Source organism: Ruditapes philippinarum, unplaced genomic scaffold, assembly GCF_026571515.1.
Source record: "Ruditapes philippinarum isolate M1 unplaced genomic scaffold, ASM2657151v2 ctg699_1_1_1_1, whole genome shotgun sequence".
NCBI lineage: Eukaryota > Metazoa > Mollusca > Bivalvia > Venerida > Veneridae > Ruditapes > Ruditapes philippinarum.
In genome coordinates this window covers 119,626-140,886 of record NW_026853134.1, presented here as the reverse complement: position 1 = coordinate 140,886, position 21,261 = coordinate 119,626, and the positions used below count along the sequence as shown (strand labels likewise).

The following is a 21,261-nucleotide window of genomic DNA, read 5'->3' as shown; positions in this document are numbered from 1 at the left end:
GTATTCAGGAGGTGAAACATGAAAGGAAAATTTAATCTAAGCGTTTGTTTTTTGTTTTCAGCTGCGGTGATTTTGAAATATTCCAAGGGAAATAATCGTGAATATTCGAATTCGTGTAAGTAATTTGGTTTTAATTACCTCGTTGAATTACCGGGAGTAATACTGAATGAGATCGATATACATGATAGATATAAGATAGTTAATTAGAGTTTATTACAATGAAATAAATATCTTCTTGAAATCCTTATTTGAATAATAATAACCGCATTTGGAATGGTTTATTTTAAACAATTATTTAAATTACATATTATTTGCCCTCGATATATACGCTACTATTTATTTTCTACTAACTTCTATTTTACATGCAATATAAAGTTTAACATGTTTCTGGTTATATGATCGGGGAAAAATGTAGAAAAAAATGATAATTTTAGTAGATATTTTCAGCTAATGTAGAAAATACACAAGATGGTTCAGAAATTTGGGGTTTACACTTTGCTGACGGAATGGTTTCTGTGGACTGTCTAAGATGTCTGTGCTTGGTAAGCAACAGTTTTTTCCTTGTGAAACAGTCTAAATGTAAATTTTCTCCAAGGTAAAAATAAAAGATTGCTTAAGCTTTTTGATTGGATGCAGGTACATTTTATGTTAAAATTCAGATGAAAATTTGGGATTACTTTGTTTAAGTTTAAGAACGTTTGAATCTACTGAATTTGTCTTTACTTTTACAGAAACAGTCAAACTGTGAACCAGTTGGATGTGAAATGAGATTAAGTTTACTGCAATGCGGCTACTTTCAAATCACTTACGCTATCTGGTACGACTGTGGAGGATTAGGTTCAGGTTAATAATAAATATGTTGAATTATTATATAAAAATAAAACGCATGATGTATAATCATTCCAAAATATGAGCCGTAAAACAATACAAAACAGATCATGTATGATAATGGTAACTTGAATAAATAACACCAACCCACAGCTTTACTTTTTTCAATTCTTTCCGATGTCAAACTAAACATACAGTCTGATTTATTGTCTAAACAATAACTTAGTGTTAAGGGAAGGAATTCCGGGCTATGTGTGTTAAGACATATATATCCATTTTTATGATACTGCACGTTTGTAACGCCTCTTTTCATTAGATAATCGTGACGTTTATATTAACTATGTTCACGGCTGCTGATAATTTATGTAAATTCTTCTTTTTCTCTAAAAATAGAAGTTTACTATATTGCAAAACAGAACAGAACAGATTTTATTATTCAATGTGACTTGAACAATACAGTTTCTCATCATTACACAAATATACAGCATACATGAAATAAAATTAAGTATTTCACATCCGGACACGTTATCTGGACGTTTATAAACGACCTAGAGGCTTCGGTAATATGTGATAACATTTTATATATGGCCATACAATTTGTCAAAATCTTCATATCTAATAATATAAACAAAATTTGGATGCCACTTTTCTAATCGATATAGCAATCGCAAAAAAAAAACAAGAAACATCTCTTCAAAAAAATAAGTTAAATTGATTACTAAATATGTTCATGGTATTATTTTGTTTTCAGAGTGGAAAAAGTGTGCAGATGACGTTAAATGTTCTTCGCAGTGTCTACAAAATTATATGAAAAGATATGCCCAAAGAAATAATTGTTTGCTGACATGTGAAGGATACAGTCGGGAACTATTTGGAGGTCCGACCGGATGTAACAACCCTTCGACAGAGCCCTACTGGAATGCTCTTCAGAACGTTCCCGGATGTAAAGGGGTTGAATAAAAATATCGAACACACAATGAAAGTAATATGAAATACATCGTGAAAGTCCATAAAATTGTTAATCTAAGTATCAAATAGTGACTATCCATATTATTTTATTCAGGTATTATATTTTGATGCATAGTCATTTTGAATGAGAGATAATAAGAAGAAAACACTCTTCTATATGCTGTATCATATTCTTCTGTAGCCCCCAATCAATGACATCATTAATATTCATGTTGTTATTATACTACGCTTACTTATAATTTGTGTACATGTACATATGGTCGTGTTTCTGTCAACGCGTAAGCATCTATGTTGTTTATTTTGGTGTAATATGTGGTATAACTTAGTTTAAACATATTTATTTTAGCTCAATTGTTCTTGCAATTTACTGAAATATTTTCGAGGAACTTATATGTACTGGTGTCAAATATTGAATCATGATCTTGATCCGAGTAGAGCTCGAAACCATGATCTCTGGGTTGAGAGGCAAACACATTAACCACTCGGCTACCACTCCACTTTTGTATATCTAGGAAATAGGCACACATTGAAGTACGTGTAAATTAAACCAAATATTTAAAATAAAAAAATAATTATGCACTTTAATAGTTAATGAATTGGACCTATAATCCAAAAATTAGATCATGGGAATGACTTATTGAAATCAGTTTTGAAGAAAGCAACTTTATAATCTAAGTGATACAATGTGTAAATACTCTATATTTCCTGTTTAATAGATAAGTAAATTGAACATTTTATAAATTCAATAACATTTGCAATGAAATTACAATTACAATTGTTCTTCAATCTTTTTACATTGTTAAATAAATTATTATCTTGACAAGACTGCTAGAAGGCCATTTATATTGACAAAAGGTATTTTTTATCAAATCGAAAAATGCTGATTTTAGACCAGATTTTTAATTCACAAAGTACAAAAATCAATATAAAAGCTTTTAACTCGGGTTTGTACCATGTCTGTTATTGACATGCGTTTGACATTTAAAGAGAAATAACAAAAGAAGAGGTGGCATGCCCCCAGTTGAGGCAATTCAGAAAGCAAATAGATATCCATATTGATATCGGGAGAAAGTAAATGGTCCCTTTCAAAAACAGCCTTTTCAAAGCAATTAAAATAAACCCATTGTCACTGCGATTTATCAATAGTGATTGTTGTTTTATGGTTACATATTTAAATAATGTAAGACCAGTGTCAGTTGAGTATTAAGGACTTCATGGTATTTTAATGAAGTGCAATGTTAATGGAAAATGACGAAAAAAGCTGAATTATTTGTGAAGCATATTCTCGGAGTTCTCATTTTAGTGAACATAAGTACAGGAGGTAAGATATAACAAAAATGCGATATGAGTTTTGTTATTTATTATTATTTTACTCGTTTAAATATTTTAACCTGGAAATTTAAATTTTATAAAATTGTAAAAAGGTAACTATAAGATTGTATTAATGAGTGCACTATTGTCACTGTACATTTAAGTCAATTAGGAGTACAACTGTTTACCTGCACTAGGATCATGTAAAATGTCTTTGATTTTTATCAAGTTTTTACTAATTAGACCAAATATGTATTTTCATGATCCGTGATATATATCTCTTATTATTATTATTATTATATACCACATTTCTATAGTACACTTTTCATAAATAATAAATGTTTAAGAGTGCTTTACATAAATCTGATCAAACATAATCATATATTTGACATAAGGTACAATATTAATTAACAAAAAAATCCTATAAAAGATTTGAACGAAATAAGATGGTTAAAAAAGGAACAAACAAAATTTTAAAAAATCAACTTTTATTAAAGTAAAACCCTAAGACACAAAATCAAAGACACAATTTACACAAGTAATGTAGCCAAAGTAGTACATGTATGTTGTTTTATTAAACGAATATCCATAGAATTTTTATGAAATAATTTGTTTTGAGAGCATGGTATAACAGTCTCTAATGCCAGGTGGTAACGCATTCCATAATTTCGCTACGGCTGTCTGGAAGCACCTGTCACCTTATCGTACTGTCCGAGATTACGGCACAACTTATGTCACTGAGTTATTCTAGGACCCCAGATTTCTCGTTTGAGTGTACATGTCTATCATGTCTTATATTTAGGCTGGTGACTGATCGTTGAAGGATTTATATGTATAAGTCAAAATTTTATATTCGACCCGATACTCTACCGGAAGCAAGTGAAGTTCACGTAAGATAGGTGTTATGTGGTCATATTTGAGTGTTTTGGTCACAATTTTAGCTGCTGTATTTTGCACATATTGTAACTTGGTCATTGACTGCTTAGAGTCTCCGTATAACAGTGTATTACAGTAGTCTAACTGAATTTACTAGATATTTGGTTGCTATAACAGTAAGATAGATGTGACCAATATTTCTTAAATGAGCATACCAGTTCATACAGACATTATTTACATGTTGTTCTATCTTTATGTTCGAGTCAAAAAATGCACCAAGATTGCACACACTAGATAATTGGCTGGGTTCCGAACCGTTGACTGTCAATGTAACATCTGATACAAGTTGTGCGTTATGTTCAGATGAGAAGATGATCAACTTTGTTTTGTCGCCGTTTAGCTTCAGCATGTTGACATTCATCCAACTAACAATATCATCCAGACATCTTTCAATAGTTTTATATTCTCTTGAATTGAAATACTAGTCACTGGTTTGAAGGATAGATAGAGTTGTGAGTCATCTGCGAAGAAATGGTTGTTTAGTTCATGTTTACGGCAGATTTCTCCGACAGGTTTTGTTTACATCACATAGCTCTTAGGTCCTAGGACAGACCCTTGAGGTACACTGTACTCCATGTGGACTGGCTATGAGAGTTTGTTGTTTATGCATACAGTCCGGTATCAGTCGGTCAGATATGACGTCGTCCACGCGAGTGGCTTGTCTGTAATTCCAAAGTGTCGTTTAAGGCGGCGAAGGAGCGTTCCGTGATCAATTGTATCAAAAGCAGCAGATAAATCAAGCATCACGAGAATAGTCACATTGTTATCATCCAAAGACTGTATAATGTCCTTTTGAACTTTTAACAATGCAGTCTCGTGCGAATGGAACTTGCGATAAGCAGATTGGTTGACCTCGTGTAGATTGTTTGTTTTCAGATGGCTTTAAATACGTACATCAACCACTTTTTCCAAGATTTAAGACAGAAATGGCTAGTTAGACACAGGCCTATAGTTAATCAGTTCGTTAGGATCTAGATTTAGTTTCTTTAGACGTGGTCTTATTCGTCAGTGTTTGAACATGTTTGGTACATAAGCGGCATCCAAGGACACGTTTATGAAACTGGTTATCACTGTTGTTAGTTCATCTAGGCATTCTTTTAAGAGCCATGTTGGAATGGGATCTAACTCACAGGATTTGGTTGCTGACGTTTTAATCAATGCTTTCACTTCTTGTTCTGTGGTTTGAGACACTCGTATATTCAGATTCCATATCTAAATTATCACGTACCGATTGTATTTGAGAAAGTATGTTATTCCTTATTGTTTTAATCTTTCCAATAAAGAAGTCACTGAATTTCTGGGCAAGGCGCTCTGAAAATGAATCAGATGGTAGAATCACTTCATTTGTATCTCAAAGTAGACCTTTGGTTATCTTAGATAGACTTTTTTGATCATTGCCACAAGACTCTATTTTACTTGTATAGTATTCTACACGAGCTTGTTGTAACATCTTGTTCACACTAGAACACTGTGTTCTGTAAATCTGATGGTCTAGTGTAAGTTTCACGCCATTTCCGTTCAAGTTTGCGTTTTTCATGCTTGGCTTCGTGGAGTTGTTCTGTATACTACGGACAACCAGGTCTAAATGTAATCGTCTTGTTAATCATCGGAGCATGTTTATCCAAAATAGAGGTTAGACTGTCTGAATACGGTACTCCATCATTAAACCATCTATGTCAGAAGGGATACACTCTTTGTTCAAGAACTCCGTTTTCCGTATGTCATCTCGAAACCAATCGATGTCATAAGCGCGTAGTTATCTTTAAAAAACCAATTTCTGACCGGTGCAGGTTTGTAGGCTTTAACGGCAAATGTAACAACAAAATGGTCACGTAAGATATTTCCACTAGAATCAGAGAGTTCAAGATCTACAACCTCTATGTTTGATACAATGTTGTCTGTTTCCCTTGATATACTACGTCCAATGTATGGCCTGCAACGTGGGTTGGTTTTTGTACATGCTGATGCATACCACATGCACCAAGGTTACTTGTAAACCTCGTATCATTGTTGTCTAGTATGTCTTAATGAAGGATGAGATCGCCTACTATGATTGCAGAATTGTCAACTGCAGCGGACTTAGTTAAGAAAAGGGGCCACTCATGATCAAGGAAAGTGTTTGTATTCGTTTGGAAGGAAGTGGTCTGTATATTACCGCTAGCCTCATAGAGTACCGCCCAATAACGACATTACTGTCCATGGACTCAAACTCTGAGAATCCCTTGCTTTGACTTGACGACTCAGTGGTGACTTGTATAGAATCTTTATGGATGATAGCTACACCCCAACCTCGCCTATCAACACGCGGGACATGTTTCATTATGTAGTCAGGAGGTACAAGTTCACGGATACACACCTTATCAACGGAACTACCTAGCCATGTTTCAGTTATGGCACATATATCAAACTCATTGGAGAGAATAAAGTCACATATGGATAGGGTTGTTTTTCACTGAGCGTATGTTCATTAAACATATCTTATGTTTGTTTGGCCTTTAACTGTTGTACTGTGCTCAAGATTAACCAGATTAAGTTTTTCACATTGCACATACTGAGTGATTTTTCTTACGTCTTCTCCGATTAACTTTTGTTAATTTTTGGGGAAGTAACTGTAAATTGTCAACATTCACACCATTGATAGTATCTTATTTTTGTGAACTTGGTAATTGCCCGATGTTATGCAGTTCTGACCGTGTATATATAATCTTCGTCGAGTTTCGCTCACTAAAACACATTATTGCTGTATGCGTTGAAAATTTTTTAAAATCAATAGAATCAACAAAGTTTTAAATTCAAAATATCTTTAAAACCACAAGAGTAATCCACGTGCAATTTATATCACTGTGATTACAAAATGAAACTACGTAATATGTCCAATTTTGAAAATAATCAGTCCAGTATAACTTCCACAAAACAGTCAAGTTTGCAGAGCAATAAAAATGCAGCCTACACCTGGCGTATACTAAGAAACATTTAATTCACATTGCTCTTATGGGGAATTTTTCACATTATCCATGTATGAATGATGTTTTGGGCCATATGTCATGATTCATTAATTCTTTAAGGCGTGTATATTATCAGATTGTAAAAGGTGCTCATGATAACATGCATGTTAACATGCCATTTTAAGAATGGATAAGTAATCATTTGAAAATTACAATGAGCTGATAGCCGGAGCAGAGACTGATTAATGTCAAGTAAAAAATCACAACATTTTTACTATAAGACAGTATTGCTTCTGACCTGTTTTCAAGATATGAACGGAACTGTTATGTCCTTGGCCAACATTTCTTTTGTCATTATTATTGTAACCAGAATTTTCCCTAATTCAAGTCTATTTCTACAGTTATTGTGATACTGTCCTATGTTTGCCACTTACATCGCATATCAATGAATTGTAGAAACAGAAAACATTAATTAAATTATACAGCCATTCATAACTTATCCATTACATTCTACTATTCTACGACAATATATTTAGAGTTATTTTGTTAACAAGTTACAGTGAGTTACAATGAGCCACCTGCTATGTCTGTCATGCCAGACTAGTAAAAAAAGATGTTCTATAAACATTTCGAAAATATTATAATATACACCTCGAAATAAGTTAAGCACAACCCGGAAATTTAAAATTGGTTGTGCTTGAAAGCACTGCCATAAGATGACGACTATATTGAGCTGAGAAGTAGTAATTTGATAAGTAGCGATACCAATATAGTAATCATAATCCAGTAATTTTATGAGTTTAGTTTATTCTTAACCAAATTATTGAAGCATAAGCAAATGTGCTGCTTTTTACCAAAAATATAAGTGTTTATAAATATGGTGTTGGAGCGTTTACAAAACATTTACTGGTGAATATTTTGATAAATGGTGACAAGTCCCGGTCAGGTTGAAAATCTTCTCACCCTGAGAGGAAACAACATCCATAGCTTTGGAGGACGGGTGGTATGTTTGACGAAACATGTGTGTGTAAGTTTGCCTTATCAAACTCGCCTTTATTATAATTATGTTGAGTGTTCGTTCACTCCCCGTTTCGAAAGTTTTATGTTATCGAAATCAACAAAACATTATAAAAAAACTTCTTAAACCCGATAGAAAGCAAGCTGGCGATGTAAATGCGCTTACGATTATTGAAATACAAAAGAATGTTTCCTGTTAAATCTCTTAAAGCTTGCCTTTTTTACCAGCTCCAAAAATGTGAACATCACTGTGTTCGGTAGCATTTGTTGTCACTTAACATTTTTTGTTTTTCACCATGTTTTATATTTTTGAACAATTTAATTTGCATTAAAATTTGAACAAAAAAATTACCAAAAATGAAGAAATATGTCGTGTTGATATGCTATCTAATTGATGGACATACATCAAGCCAAGCAGCAATTTAAATTTATTGCTGTTTATTGGTTTAACTCTGTAGCTGTTTCGAATGGGGTGTTGTAGCCACTAAATATTTATAAATTCTTTCTGAACGTTTGTAGAAGTTTCAGATCCATTGTTTAGGAGAATTCTCTTACTCAAATCTGGATCCGCAAACAACTTTGATACCATGTGGAATTCTCAAATAGCCATCAACGACCCGTACGGCAACTACTCCTTATTAGAGACTGGCGAGGATTTGGCTGATAAACCCGACTTTAAAGTAGTAATTGATCCATCTTGGGGTGTCATGAATAAGGTAAATGTAAGCTGAAATCATTTATATGCGCATCAATCGAGTTTTACTTATAGTTATGTTTGTTTGTTTTGTTTTGTAAAAACGTTTACTATACTTAAATATGTCACTCAAAATCAGTTTGGGGATGTCGACATTGAAAAAAATGTACATTGATAACATAATAATTCAACCAAAGCAGCAATAATCTCTTGGTGAATCAACTTTTTTTAGAGTTCAATGTCGATATAAGAATTTTAAAATATACGAAGTCTACTCTTATTAGAAGTGTAAGAGTAAATCTGTATGAAGTTAATTTTTTTCGAGAAGTCTCTTTCCCAGGAAACATTTGATGTAAACGTTAGTTGTCTGCATCGTTTGTCTTACACAAATGACCCCTTTGTCTTTTCATGTTTCTAATCGCATGTCACAACACCACCAGTGTTATTGATATTTCAGATAGGAATAATTGGCCTCAATGACCTTGGAGATGAATTGTTTCACGTAAGTTTTGATGTAACTGGACAGCCCACTGCAAACGTGAGCGATTGGTTTATCGGATCATACATGGACGACGCATTTTTACTGGACCCTAACACATTATCTACAGTAGCAAGGTAAGTGGTCTAAAATTATATGATTTTTTTCTATTTTTTATTTATATATTTTTCATTCTACTTATTCAAGTATTTCAAAGAAATGAAACAAATCATAAATGAATCTAAAGTCGACGAATGTGTGTCACTGAAGTGAAATCATTTTCACATAACAGAAATTATCGATGTTGGTTCTGTCTGTCCGGTTACATTCAGAAAAATCTTAAAGTGTTTCGGCCATCGATTTAAGGAGAAAAATCAATCATTTTAAGATGATTTTCTCTTTTGAAATTTTGCTGTTTCTAAATATTAAAGTGAATAGGATCATAATGGAAGTTCTGTTATGAAGGAATAATATATCGATTTTGTTGGCAAGTGTGAGATACGTGATCCTATATTACTTACTTTAATATATAACAGATTATAAATTGTTCTTGAACTCATCATATAAATTAATAAAATTTCTTATCAACATTGATACTTTTGTTTATTAAAAATAGTTATTGAAATAGTTATAGAAATTGTGTGCCCATTGTAGACCAATCCATATCAAGTAACGTGTGAATTAAGTTTATTGCAAACCATCGAATTGTCGACTTCAGAACCGTATTAACTTCATATATACATATTCACAAAGCAAGTGTATGTACATGTCCATTTAAACATTTCATCACTTTTAAAAATACTTTTCGTTGTAAAAGTGATAATTCTACGTGAAATTACTTGCATAATAACATATGTTGATTTGCTTGGTTTGCTGTGATAATGTGTTTTGCTTATACGAGGGAACCGTCAAAAGTTTTGTCCAATGGTCTATAAAAAATGAACAAAATGCAAATTTCAAATTATTTCTTTTTATTTCCTTCAAAATAATCTCCATTGTGAGAAATGCATAACTTCAACCTTTTAAGCCAATTCCGAAAAGCATTTTCATAGTCTTTTTTAGGGATACGTTTTAGACACTGATAAACAGCGGGAGCTACTGCATTACGACTGCCAGGTCTGGTGAATAGGGTGGATGGGGAAGAACTGTCACTTTTTTGGTTTTCAAAAAATCCTTTACAACACTAGATGTATGCGCTGGGCCATTGTCGTGTAATAAGTGAACACCTCTTAATCCTGTCCTTGATCGACGTTTTTCAAAGAACTTATTTAACTTTTTCAGAATTTTTCGTTTGTATAATGTCCCTGTTACTGTGCGCCCCTTAGGTACAGAGACTTGAATAATAGGACCATTGATATCGAAAAATACAACCAACATTACTTTCTTAACACTAATCGTTCTTTTAGCATATACTGGTCTACGAGCGTGTCGTGTGGCCCATATCTTATTATCTATTTTCCTGCGTGGTTCAAAAAAATGAACCCACGTTTCGTCACCGTCAAATTTAGGGTATAACTTCAATAGTTTTTTGGCCATCTTAACACGTTGTGTCAATTGGTCCTTGATAAGAATATGGGGTATCCATCGAGCAACTTTGCGTGAAAGTCCAAGGTTCTTCTTTAAAATCCTACGAGCAGATGCTTCTGAAATACCAGTCATCTGAGCTATCTCGGGAGACGTATATCTGGCATCTGACTTCAAAATATTACTAATCTTCGAGATGTTTTTCGGGGTCACTGCTGTGCGTCTCCTGCCAGATCTAGATGCATCTTGAATAGAGTCTAATCCACTATTAAATTTCGCAATCCAGTTTCTAACCAGCCTATATTTTTATAAAAGATAGATTTTGGTTCAATTTTAAGTTCATTGCGAGCTTTGATATAGGTGCGAATTTCATCACTTTTCAACGAACGTTTACCAACCATTTTAAACACTAGTATGAATGACTACTCATTTAAGATCCCAATTTTATGTAAGTTATACTTGTCGCACATCAATGATTTTGATATCATTGTGTAGATAAAGAACTAAACCGTGTAAAGATAAATACTGCACGATTATTCCATGAGTGTACGGCTTTTTATTGTTTAATGGACAAAACTTTTGACGGTTCGTCGTATTGTTGTATGTATGGCACATTTAGCTAGTATTAAAGACATTTATTGCCATAGTACAATTTGGTACAAAGCAAAAAAAGGAAATTATAACAAGTGCAGACAGTTTTCTGAAACTTTTTACGATTAAATACAATCATAATTAAAAAAAGATTTGATAAAAATAAAACAAAAACATATTTGATGAAAATATGAAAAAAGTCGCCCACCTGTTGTTTTTTTTAGTATTTTCAGAAAGAAAGTGTTTTACTCTTTTACGTCAATATCAAGAGCAAATAACTCAAACATGTGGCAAGAAAACATCATTTTGATTTATTTTATTTTTTATTATTTTACTGTTTGTTTGTTACTTTACTTTATTCTTTGTCATGGTGCTTTTTTTCTGAAAATATAGGCGAGTGATTTTAATCTATGGTTTTTTGTTGTTGTTTTTTTATAGCTTTTTGTTCTAAAAAAGTTAAGTACATTGTATGTTTTTTCATTATGATGCAAAATAAAATAACAACAAAACAAAAACGTCACCATGTCACGAAATGATAAACTCTATTGCTGTTATATTTTAAAATACTAAACACAGAGATCAATGTTGAAAGCTTGTCAATTCCTGATATTGCCTAACAATAGGTCTAACAGTGGCGCCAATAACCTTTTGTCTAATAACATTATCTGACCCATTAGCTTTTATGGAGGTTTACAGTTGAAATGAATTTTATTTGTTTGTCTTTTTTTCTTGTTTTCGTTCATAAAATATGATTCTGTTGCAGTAATGCTTCAAAACATGTATTAAAAGAGTGTTTGCTTTGTTATTCTGTGTTTGTTATATTTATACATGGTATTCTATTATTTATGAATGGCGAAATAATACAAGGCAGCTAAAGATGAAGAATTCAAAGTTTATATGAAGTCATGTCATATTGAAGCTATCATAAAAGGGACATATATTTCACCTTGAAAAAAAACTTATAATTAGAATTGTATATATTAATCGATTTCATATAGGATTTTTAATATTTGATGTACTCAATTTCACTGTAAATTATTTTTACAAATTTGTCTTGCAGTAGATGTTAAATCAATCACTTGTATTCTGTAATTTTTGGAGAATGTATGCTTGTAGAAATGGGACAAAAGAGTTGATAATAATGGCATCAAATGAGTGTTGGTTCTCCATACTCCATTCAGCGACTGTTGATCCGAAAATTGTGTTATCTGTTAACTCGTCTGGAACCTTATCAACAGGAGCAGGTAAAATATTGTCCATGACTTATTTTGTCTTATTTTGTAACAACAGTGCTACACCTGCAGGGCGACTTTCTGTAAAGCAATATCCTTTTTTTCGACAAAAATACCAATTATTCCAAAAGTAAGTTTTAGACTTCACTGAGCATGACTTTTCATCAATAATAGAAAATATCCTTCTACCAAATGGTGTTGCTTTGAAAGAGGTTGTACTGTAAGCATTTTGCATGTTCACTCCTCCTTTTTGTTGTTTTTTTTAAATCTATAATACGTGTTGTAAAGCACAGTTATTACTATTTTACTCATATACGCATAACCTTCTTACATATTGAAAAAAATACTGAACCCTAATATATTCTTAAATGAATTATATTATATATCATAAAGTTTTGAAATATTCCATGCACAATGTATTGAATAAGGTCCACAGATGATTAAGTTTACTTTTGCTGGTTGGCTGGTTCCAGTATACCTTATTTGAATAATATCTTATCACCCTGAAAATATGTTGCCCGCTTTTTCAATTTGTCTTTTGACAGCTTATCTGTGAAATGCAAGCTTCATAACCCCTGGTCCCCTTTCAAAATTCCATTTTATTCGTTCCGCCCATTTTTTCTCGTTTAAAAAACGCGTATTATTTTACTTTACTTGGGAACCATGCGCCGCTTTTCATTGAAAGTTCCATGTTAAATGTTGAAAACTGCTAAAGTAGGTGCTAGGGGGCGTGAACGGTAACTTGCACTTTCCACTACCGCCCATGAACAAGCTCAATCAAACCGAGCCTGCAATATTTTCAAATCTTGTTATTTTAAGGCTTTCTTTAGAAGTTCTATTTAACTCTATTTTACACATAAAATTTTGCTTGTATTTTAATGGACGATCCAAAAACTATTAATAAAATATTTGATTTTATAACAGTACTTGCTGTGTTTGAGTTTACTGGTCCAATATCTTATATGAGAAATATATTCTTTTCTTCTTACAGAATTACTTTTTACCATCGTGCTCATTCTTTCGTTATACATCGATGTATAAAAATTGTAATTATAAATAGTCACGTTTTCTAACCATTTAAATAAAAACATGAAAGTAAAGAAATTTACATTTTGTGAAATAACTTACAGAAAAAAACTAAAACATTTACTGTTTTAGGGGTTATAATACTAGGGAATCAAACTCAAAACATGTTTGCAGTTCTTATGCAATCGTAGTTTTCTTGGAAAAGCAAGAGCTAATATTATCAGCCTTATATTATTGGTAAAATCTTGGAAGTTTATTTTCTGAATAGTGACCGATGTAGCATTCGACAACTGTTGGGCAGACTGGGAGTTAGATCTGACGTTTAGTTTCATGGATGAGACTGGGCTTACTGTAGAAAGCTGTGCTTTGACGTGTGCTACAACATACGTAGCTTTACAGGTGTGTTCTTATATTACAATATTATACTAATATAGCATTGAATTGTGTTTTATAAAACAATAAAGAAACATTCCGCCTTAGATATTTTTTTTCAAAGATATTTTAAAGTAATTGTAAAATAGGTAAAACATTTTACTGTTTGTGTAAGTAATGGCTGAAGTAAGTTGAAGAAATAAAATAGGGGTTGGGATATTAGTTCATAGTTTTGATATTATAATATATATGTACTTTAAAAAACTGTCATTAACTAAGTAGGTTACCTGCGTTACATTAAGTAAGAAAACGATAAGATTGTCACAATCATAAAATGAATCTTCAAAAGTACAGTGAGGGTTATTAATTTGAAGTGGAACGGATATTTTAACTTCGCATTGTTCTTGGATTACTTGTACAACAACTTCTTATATAAGGATTTAATATGGTCTATCACTTTATTTTATTCCTGTTTTTTGTTGCATTCCTAAAATTCCCTATTCTATCGTTACAGAAGGTTTCCGTATAATATACTTGTGACTTGAGTCTTGAATTAATAATTGATTAAAATGATGTCTAATAAGAAACGCAAATAAGCAAATAAATCTGAAACATGACCATTTTCAAGGTGGTTTACAGCTCCCAGAAACAAAATGTTGACTTTTTTGCAGCTGGCAAAGAATTGCTTTTGCACAGAATTCATAAGCACATTTTCTCCAGTGGCACACATGTGTACAGAAGTCTGTCCTGGAAACGTACAGTATAAATGTGGATCAGTAAGCGAAGGCTATTTCGCAGTTTATTCGGCAACAAAATCACCAAGTCTAAGTATGACAATAGCTTGCAATAAACGTGTTTTGTTATCTATTGTAGATCAAAGATTCGTAGCACACGTATACCATAATATACTAATGTTTCAATGTTTGTTGTTGTTGTCATTTTTTGTGTTGATGTTTAGATAGTTTACGCTTTAGAATTACATGTACATGTATATTTAAAGCAAATATTTGTTCTGTAATCTTTCTATCGCACATATATTTGTATTATTTATTTTTTATCCCCCACCGAAAAGGCGGCGGGGGATATAGAAATAGTCTCCGTCCGTCCGTCCATCCGTCCGTCTTTCCGTCCGACATTTTTGTCCGGCACATATCTCAAAAAGTATTTGAGGTATCAACTTGAAACTTCATAGGTGGATAGACCTCATTGAGGAGGAGTGCAGTGCACAAGAATGATAACTCTACCCTGTATAATTTTTGGGTTATTGCCCTTTGTTATTTTTCAAAATTAATTTTTGTCCAGAGCATAACTCAAAAAAACCTTTGAAATATCAACATGAAACTTCATAGGTGCATAGATCTCACTCAGGAGGTGTGCAGTGCATAAGAATGATAACTCTACCTTTCATAATTTTTGAGTTATTGCCCTTTGTTAATTTTCATACTTAATTTTTCACCTGAGTGGAGCATAACTCAAAAAGTGTTTGAGATGTCAACATAAAATGTCATAGATGGATAGATCTTATTGAGGAGGAATGCTGTGCACAAGAATGATAACTCTTCCTTAAACAATTTTTTGAGTTATTGCCCTTTGTTCTTTTTCATACTATTTTGTCCAGAGCTTATCTCAAAAAGTATTTGAGATATCAACTTGAAACTTCATAGGTGGATGGATCTCATTGAGGAGGAGTGCTTTGCACAGTAATGATAACTCTACCCTGCATAACCTTTGAGTTATTGCCCTTTGTTATTTTTCAAAATTAATTTTTGTCCAGAGCATAACTCAAAAGGCCTTTGAGATATCAACATGAAACTTCATAGGTGCATAGATCTCACTCAGGAGATGTGCAGTGCACAAGAATGATAACTCTACCCTGCATAATTTTTGAGTTATTGCCCTTTGTTATTTTTCATGCTTAATTTTTCATCTGAGTTGAGCATAACTCAAAAAGTGTTTGAGATATCAACATGAAATGCCATAGGTGGATAGATCTTATTAAGGAGGAATGCTGTGCGCAAGAATGATAACTCTGCCCTATATAATTTTTTTTAGTTATTGCTCTTTGGGTTTTTTCATACTATTTTGTCTGGAGCTTATCTCAAAAAGTATTTGAGGTATTGACTTGAAACTTCATAGGTGGATAGATTTTACTGAGGAGGGGTGTAGCACACAAGAATGATAACCTACCCTGCATTATTTTTCAGTTATTGCCCTTTATTATTTTCAGCCATCAGTATTCACATAGGTTTCAAATCTGTAATCACTTCAGCCATCAGTTTTCATTACCAAAAGACCTCTTTATATTGAATTATTCTGCTCTACTACATATACATTCTTCCAATGAGCAAACACTTTCGGCGGGGGATGGCCATGTTGACATGGCTCTTGTTATTCATTTTTTTTTAATTATTTATTAAATCAATTCATAGAAATTTATTTATATAAAAAACCAGCCCCTCGTAAAATCGTTTGACTTCATTTAACACATTTTGCTTTCTGCAACAAATACCCATGTAACACCGCACTTTGGGGGCAAACGCACTTTGGGGTCCGACCCAAGAGTGCGTTACGCACTTTGGGGTCCAATTTTGACCCCAAAGTGCGTTAAACAGGTACATATGAATTTTTTAACATCAGGCAAACGACCGCACTTTGGGTCATAGAAAATTATTGTTCATTATGTTTTAAGTAATATATTGTTGTCAAAGCGAATGGTAAACAAAAATCAAGGTATTAAAAAGACGCAAAACATATGCCCTGGATTATAGTTGAATCAATAGGGATTTAAATGGTCTTGATAAGTAAGTGAAGAACTTTCACCAAATAAATCACCTAATAAAGAATTTGTATAAATTATTAAGCTTAAAATAATTTTTTCTCGAATCTTCCATTTATTTTAAAAGAAAGTACACCTTTCATTAACTCCATTGTTTTTAGCTAAATGGATTATTTTCCCGTTTTTTATTTACACATTTTATAGAAACATGATAGTCTTAGCATAGACAAAGGTATAAATTCTGGGCAATTTTAGTAAGACATTTCAGTAAAAAAATGTGCCTGTTAATATGTTGAAAGAGCCATTTATTTAGCTAAATGTCACATATAAGAAACTTGACTAGGTGTAGATGCGGCTTTAGGTAGTAGTCCTAAAAATATCAAGTATTTATGTAGGAGAGTTAAAAAATCAAATGTCTGGTATAAAGTCAAAGGTTGAAGCAATTGAAACAAAGCAAAATAGTTTGGAAGCTAGGCTGACCCAACTTGAAACACATAATGAAACATTGTCTTACAAAATGGAAGTTAATACCTTAGATCTTGAACAATTAGCATTTAACTATGAGAAGAAATGTGAAGATTTTGATAAACTTGAAAAACACATTCATTTTCTTGAAAAGGAAACCCGAAGAAACAATTTAAGAATTTTTGGTTTATCAGAGGATGAAAACGAAACAAACGAATCATTGAAAAGTAAAGTACAGGAAACAGTGCTTAAAACTGCCCTACCTAATAATATAAATGATTCTTCCCAGATTCTCAGTGTTAAAAGAATTGGAATATTACAAGTGGATCAGCCCAGAATGGTATTAGTGAAGTTTAAGAATATAGAAAGTAAATTAAAGCTATTTGCGGTGCGCGATGTTCTTCGAGAAAGGGGTATCAAAATTGCAAGTGATCTTACTAATTGGGAACAAAAGGAACTAAAAGAACTAGCAAGGCAAGGTAAAAGGGGCTATTTCAGAAGTGGAACATTATATATTCGAGAAGAGAAACTAGATGGTTCCCAAAACACCAGAATATTCAAAAAGGCATCAAGGAGGATTGAGACAAATCAACCATCTTCTCCAGCCAGTATGGTCACATCTGCTGCTTCATCAAATACAGGTTACAAATAGGGGGTAGGCCGAAGTCTTGCACATGATCGGAACATTTTGAAAATTTTAACATGGAATATAGGTGGTCTTCAAGAGAAAATAAATGATAGTGATTTTATTGAATACTTAAAAACTTTTGATGTTGTTTGTTTAACAGAAACGTGGATGATAGACGAAGATTTAAGTCAACATTTGTTAAGAAATTACACTTGCCATTTTTGTACAGCGAAATGTTCTAAAAAAAGGTTGAAGAAATATGGGGGGTGTTTTAGTATATATAAACAATAATTGTGTACCTCTATTTAGTCGTATTTGTACAACTTTTGAATATGGAGTCATTCTTTATATTGATAGAAAATGTTTTAATACCGAAGAAGATATTATCCTTGCATGTCTATATTTGCCACCTGAAAACTCTCCATTTTATGAAATAGATAACATGCGTGGCATACAATGTGGGATTCTGTATTTATCTATTTTATGATCACATCCGTGTTATTTGTGCCGTGTGGCGGCTGTAAAAAGTCTCCCCGTACATTTAATCAATGATGTTATATTTTCGATCCTTGAAGATCGTTCAGCACGACATTATTGTTGTGCTTGTAGTATTTTTAGTTTCAACTTTTCGGCATTTTCTAGTTGGGTGGTTCCAATATTCCTACTTGAATAATGTTGAATCACCCTTAGGATATGTTGCCTGCTTTTTAAATTTGTCTTTTGACGTCTTATCTGTGATACGCAGGCTTCATAACCTCTGATCCCCTTTCAAAATTCCATTTTATTTAGTTCCGCCCATTGTTTCTCGTTTAGGGCACACGCTTTTTATTACTTGGGGACCATACGCCGCTTTTCATGGAATGGCACGGAAGTGTCACATTGAAAGTTCCATTAATAACCGCCGTATGAACACATCTGCGGATGTTTTCTAAATTCAAAATTTTACTATTTCATGGTTTAAATGCTTGAAGTTCTGCTTAAGCCGGTGCTAGGGCGTGGGACGGTAACTTGCCACTTATCCAGTACCGTCCCATGAACAGGCTCAATGGCAAACCGAGCCTGCAACATTTTCAATTTTGCCGGTTGTTGGAGCTTTCTTTAGGGCATTCTGTATTACTCTGATTTTTTTGAAAACCCTATATCTGGTTGAAAATGCAATAATGCTGTTTTAGAAATTCATGAACTACTTATTTTTGTGGGTTTGATTTGAATTTGCTTAGAACAGGGTAACTTACAAGACTCCTACGTCAGTGATTTGCGAGTGTCTATTTCCAGAGCTACCCGCGGCATATGTTGAAATTTTAAATGATGATGTGGTTATTACACGTCTACAATAGTTTGATGATTGATTGTTAAATAAATTTTGGTAGAGATTTGGATTGATTTTTGTAAATGTTACTCATGTATATACTATCATAAATTGGTAGATTTGACTTAATAGTGGAGATTTTACTTTTGTTAGCCCACTTGGTTGCAGTGTTATAGATTATTTTATTAGTAGCAGAAACATTTTTTGAAAGAATTTTTAATCTTACTGTTGAAAATACGGTCCGAAAGTGATCATTTACCAGGTTTGTTTAGCACTGAATAATTATACATCTCGTTAACAAAGTGTCATTAAGCCGTAATATAAGAATAATTCTAAATCTGAAAATTTTTACATTTTGTATTAACAAGGACAATTGTAATGTGTTTGAATCTCTTTATTTAGAAAAGGCTACAGAAGGAATTTTGATGTAATAGATAGGCAAATTGATGATAACCTTTCCAATATTGATGATATTATTAATAGTTTTGAAAATGTCAATTCTATCATGTAGTGACCCTTTCAAAAATACAAAGAAAACCTATGAATAATTTAATAAACAGTGTTGCGTACGACAAAGAATGCAAGGTTTTAAAGGTAAACTGTAATAAATGTTTAAGAAAATTCCCCGTGAAAGTAGGAGCATTTTTGATCTTGACAATTACCTTTGAATAGTAAGAAAAATTATTAAAATACATGTAGATTTAAAAAAGAAAAGTTATAATGAGGCTTGTTTAAGAAAACTGGAAATCAAACTGTTCTGAGATTCCAAAACTATTTTGGAGAAATCTTAACAGAGTGGACAAATAGTGTAAAGTGTCATCCCAGATATTACATCTGATCAATGGTATGAACATTTTTCAAACAGGTGTCAATAGTAATACTGAAACTAGTGTTGATGAGATTTAAATGTACCTGATAAACCGTATATTAGATGATATGAAGACAGACTTGTTTAATAGTGACAATAACTGATGATGAAATTCTGAGGCTTTGAAAATTATAAATCCTAAAAAAATCTTCTCAGGTAAATTTTGGTAGCAGAACATTTATTTTCGTGTATACACATTTTACTACCCTTATAATTAGGAAGCTATTTTAACGGTCTTTACAACATCAGGTGAATTTCCTTCAAATTTGGTCAGAAGAAGTTATAGTTCCTCTTTATAAAAAAGGAAAAAAAAAAAAAAAATTAACAATAACCAATCCAGATAATTACAAGTATTGCTCTTTTAGATAATTTAGTAAGCTACTATATAAGTATATTAACAACACGTGTAAACTTTTACTCTGAGGCTCTACATATAAAATTACTGAAGCCCCAATTCAGGTTTTCGTGCGTAGTGGATATTCGACCATTGATAACGCGTTTGTATTATATTCAATAGTCAGTAAAATTATTAGGTATAAGAGGTAAAGGAGTTTATGTAGCCTTTTATAGATTTCAAGAAGGCATTTGATTCTGTAAATAGATCAAAGCTTTATTATTGCATTGTACCAACATGGTTTTAAAGGTAAATTACTTTTGCTATACAGAGTATATATAAATCAGTAAAAGCATGTGTCAAATAGTAGTAATAATAATTTAACTGGATTGCTTTTTGAATGCCCTCTAGGTTTAAGACAAGGATGTAACTCAGTCCAATTTTGTTTTGCTTATTTATTAATGATTTGGAGTCTTTTTGAGACAAAATGCTACTCAATGGTGTGCAGTTATCACCTGGAGATATTGAAATTTTTCTTTTAATGTTTGCAGATGATGTAAAGGTTTGATTTCAGATACCATCTGTAGGTTTACAAAATCAACTTAACGGTCTTCAAAAATATTGTTTAGAATGGAAACTTAATGTAAATGTTGAAAAAACGAAAATTGTTGTTTTTTAAAACGAGAGTCACCTATCTAAACGAGAAAAAATGGTTTTATAATGATAACCTTATTGAAACAGTAAATGCCTTTTACCTATGTGGGTTAAATTTCACAATTAAATTATCATTGTATAAAATGTCTGAAAAATTAGCTATAAAAGCAAAAATAAGTATTAGTTATCCTTTTAAAAAAATATGTATAATATCTTTACCAATGTAAGGTAAATCTATTTCAAAATTTTTGACTCAAAAATATGTCCTGTTTTTGTTATTGGGTCAGAAATATGGGGACTTGAA

At 32.4% G+C, this 21,261-nt stretch overlaps 2 protein-coding genes across 2 annotated transcripts in view; both read left to right on the top strand.

The window, feature by feature from the left end:
- On the top strand, nucleotides 1-1,958 carry LOC132734676 (lysozyme-like). The gene is made up of 4 exons (XM_060721468.1): nucleotides 1-115; nucleotides 448-542; nucleotides 732-843; nucleotides 1,580-1,958. The coding sequence occupies exons 1-4, from the start codon at nucleotides 19-21 to the stop codon at nucleotides 1,786-1,788; spliced, it is 513 nt and encodes a 170-aa protein (XP_060577451.1). The 5' UTR covers nucleotides 1-18; the 3' UTR covers nucleotides 1,789-1,958.
- Nucleotides 1,959-2,987: 1,029 nt separating this feature from the next.
- The window catches only part of LOC132734666 (uncharacterized), a 31,205-nt gene continuing 12,931 nt past the window's right edge, over nucleotides 2,988-21,261 (top strand). Inside the window, exons 1-6 of the mRNA XM_060721458.1 lie at nucleotides 2,988-3,118; nucleotides 8,526-8,722; nucleotides 9,158-9,315; nucleotides 12,410-12,537; nucleotides 13,820-13,950; nucleotides 14,595-14,751. Coding sequence (XP_060577441.1) covers nucleotides 3,046-3,118; nucleotides 8,526-8,722; nucleotides 9,158-9,315; nucleotides 12,410-12,537; nucleotides 13,820-13,950; nucleotides 14,595-14,751 — 844 coding nt within the window. The 5' untranslated portion in view covers nucleotides 2,988-3,045. The remainder of the gene's footprint in view (nucleotides 3,119-8,525; nucleotides 8,723-9,157; nucleotides 9,316-12,409; nucleotides 12,538-13,819; nucleotides 13,951-14,594; nucleotides 14,752-21,261) is intronic.

Excerpts from the sequence above, each read along its gene's own strand:
- LOC132734676 (XM_060721468.1), top strand. The coding sequence starts at position 19 with ATGAAAGGAAAATTTAATCTAAGCGTTTGTTTTTTGTTTTCAGCTGCG. Across the intron at positions 543-731 it reads GTCTAAGATGTCTGTGCTTG|AAACAGTCAAACTGTGAACC; the intron begins GTAAGCAACAGT and ends TTACTTTTACAG. Across the intron at positions 844-1,579 it reads CTGTGGAGGATTAGGTTCAG|AGTGGAAAAAGTGTGCAGAT; the intron begins GTTAATAATAAA and ends TTTTGTTTTCAG.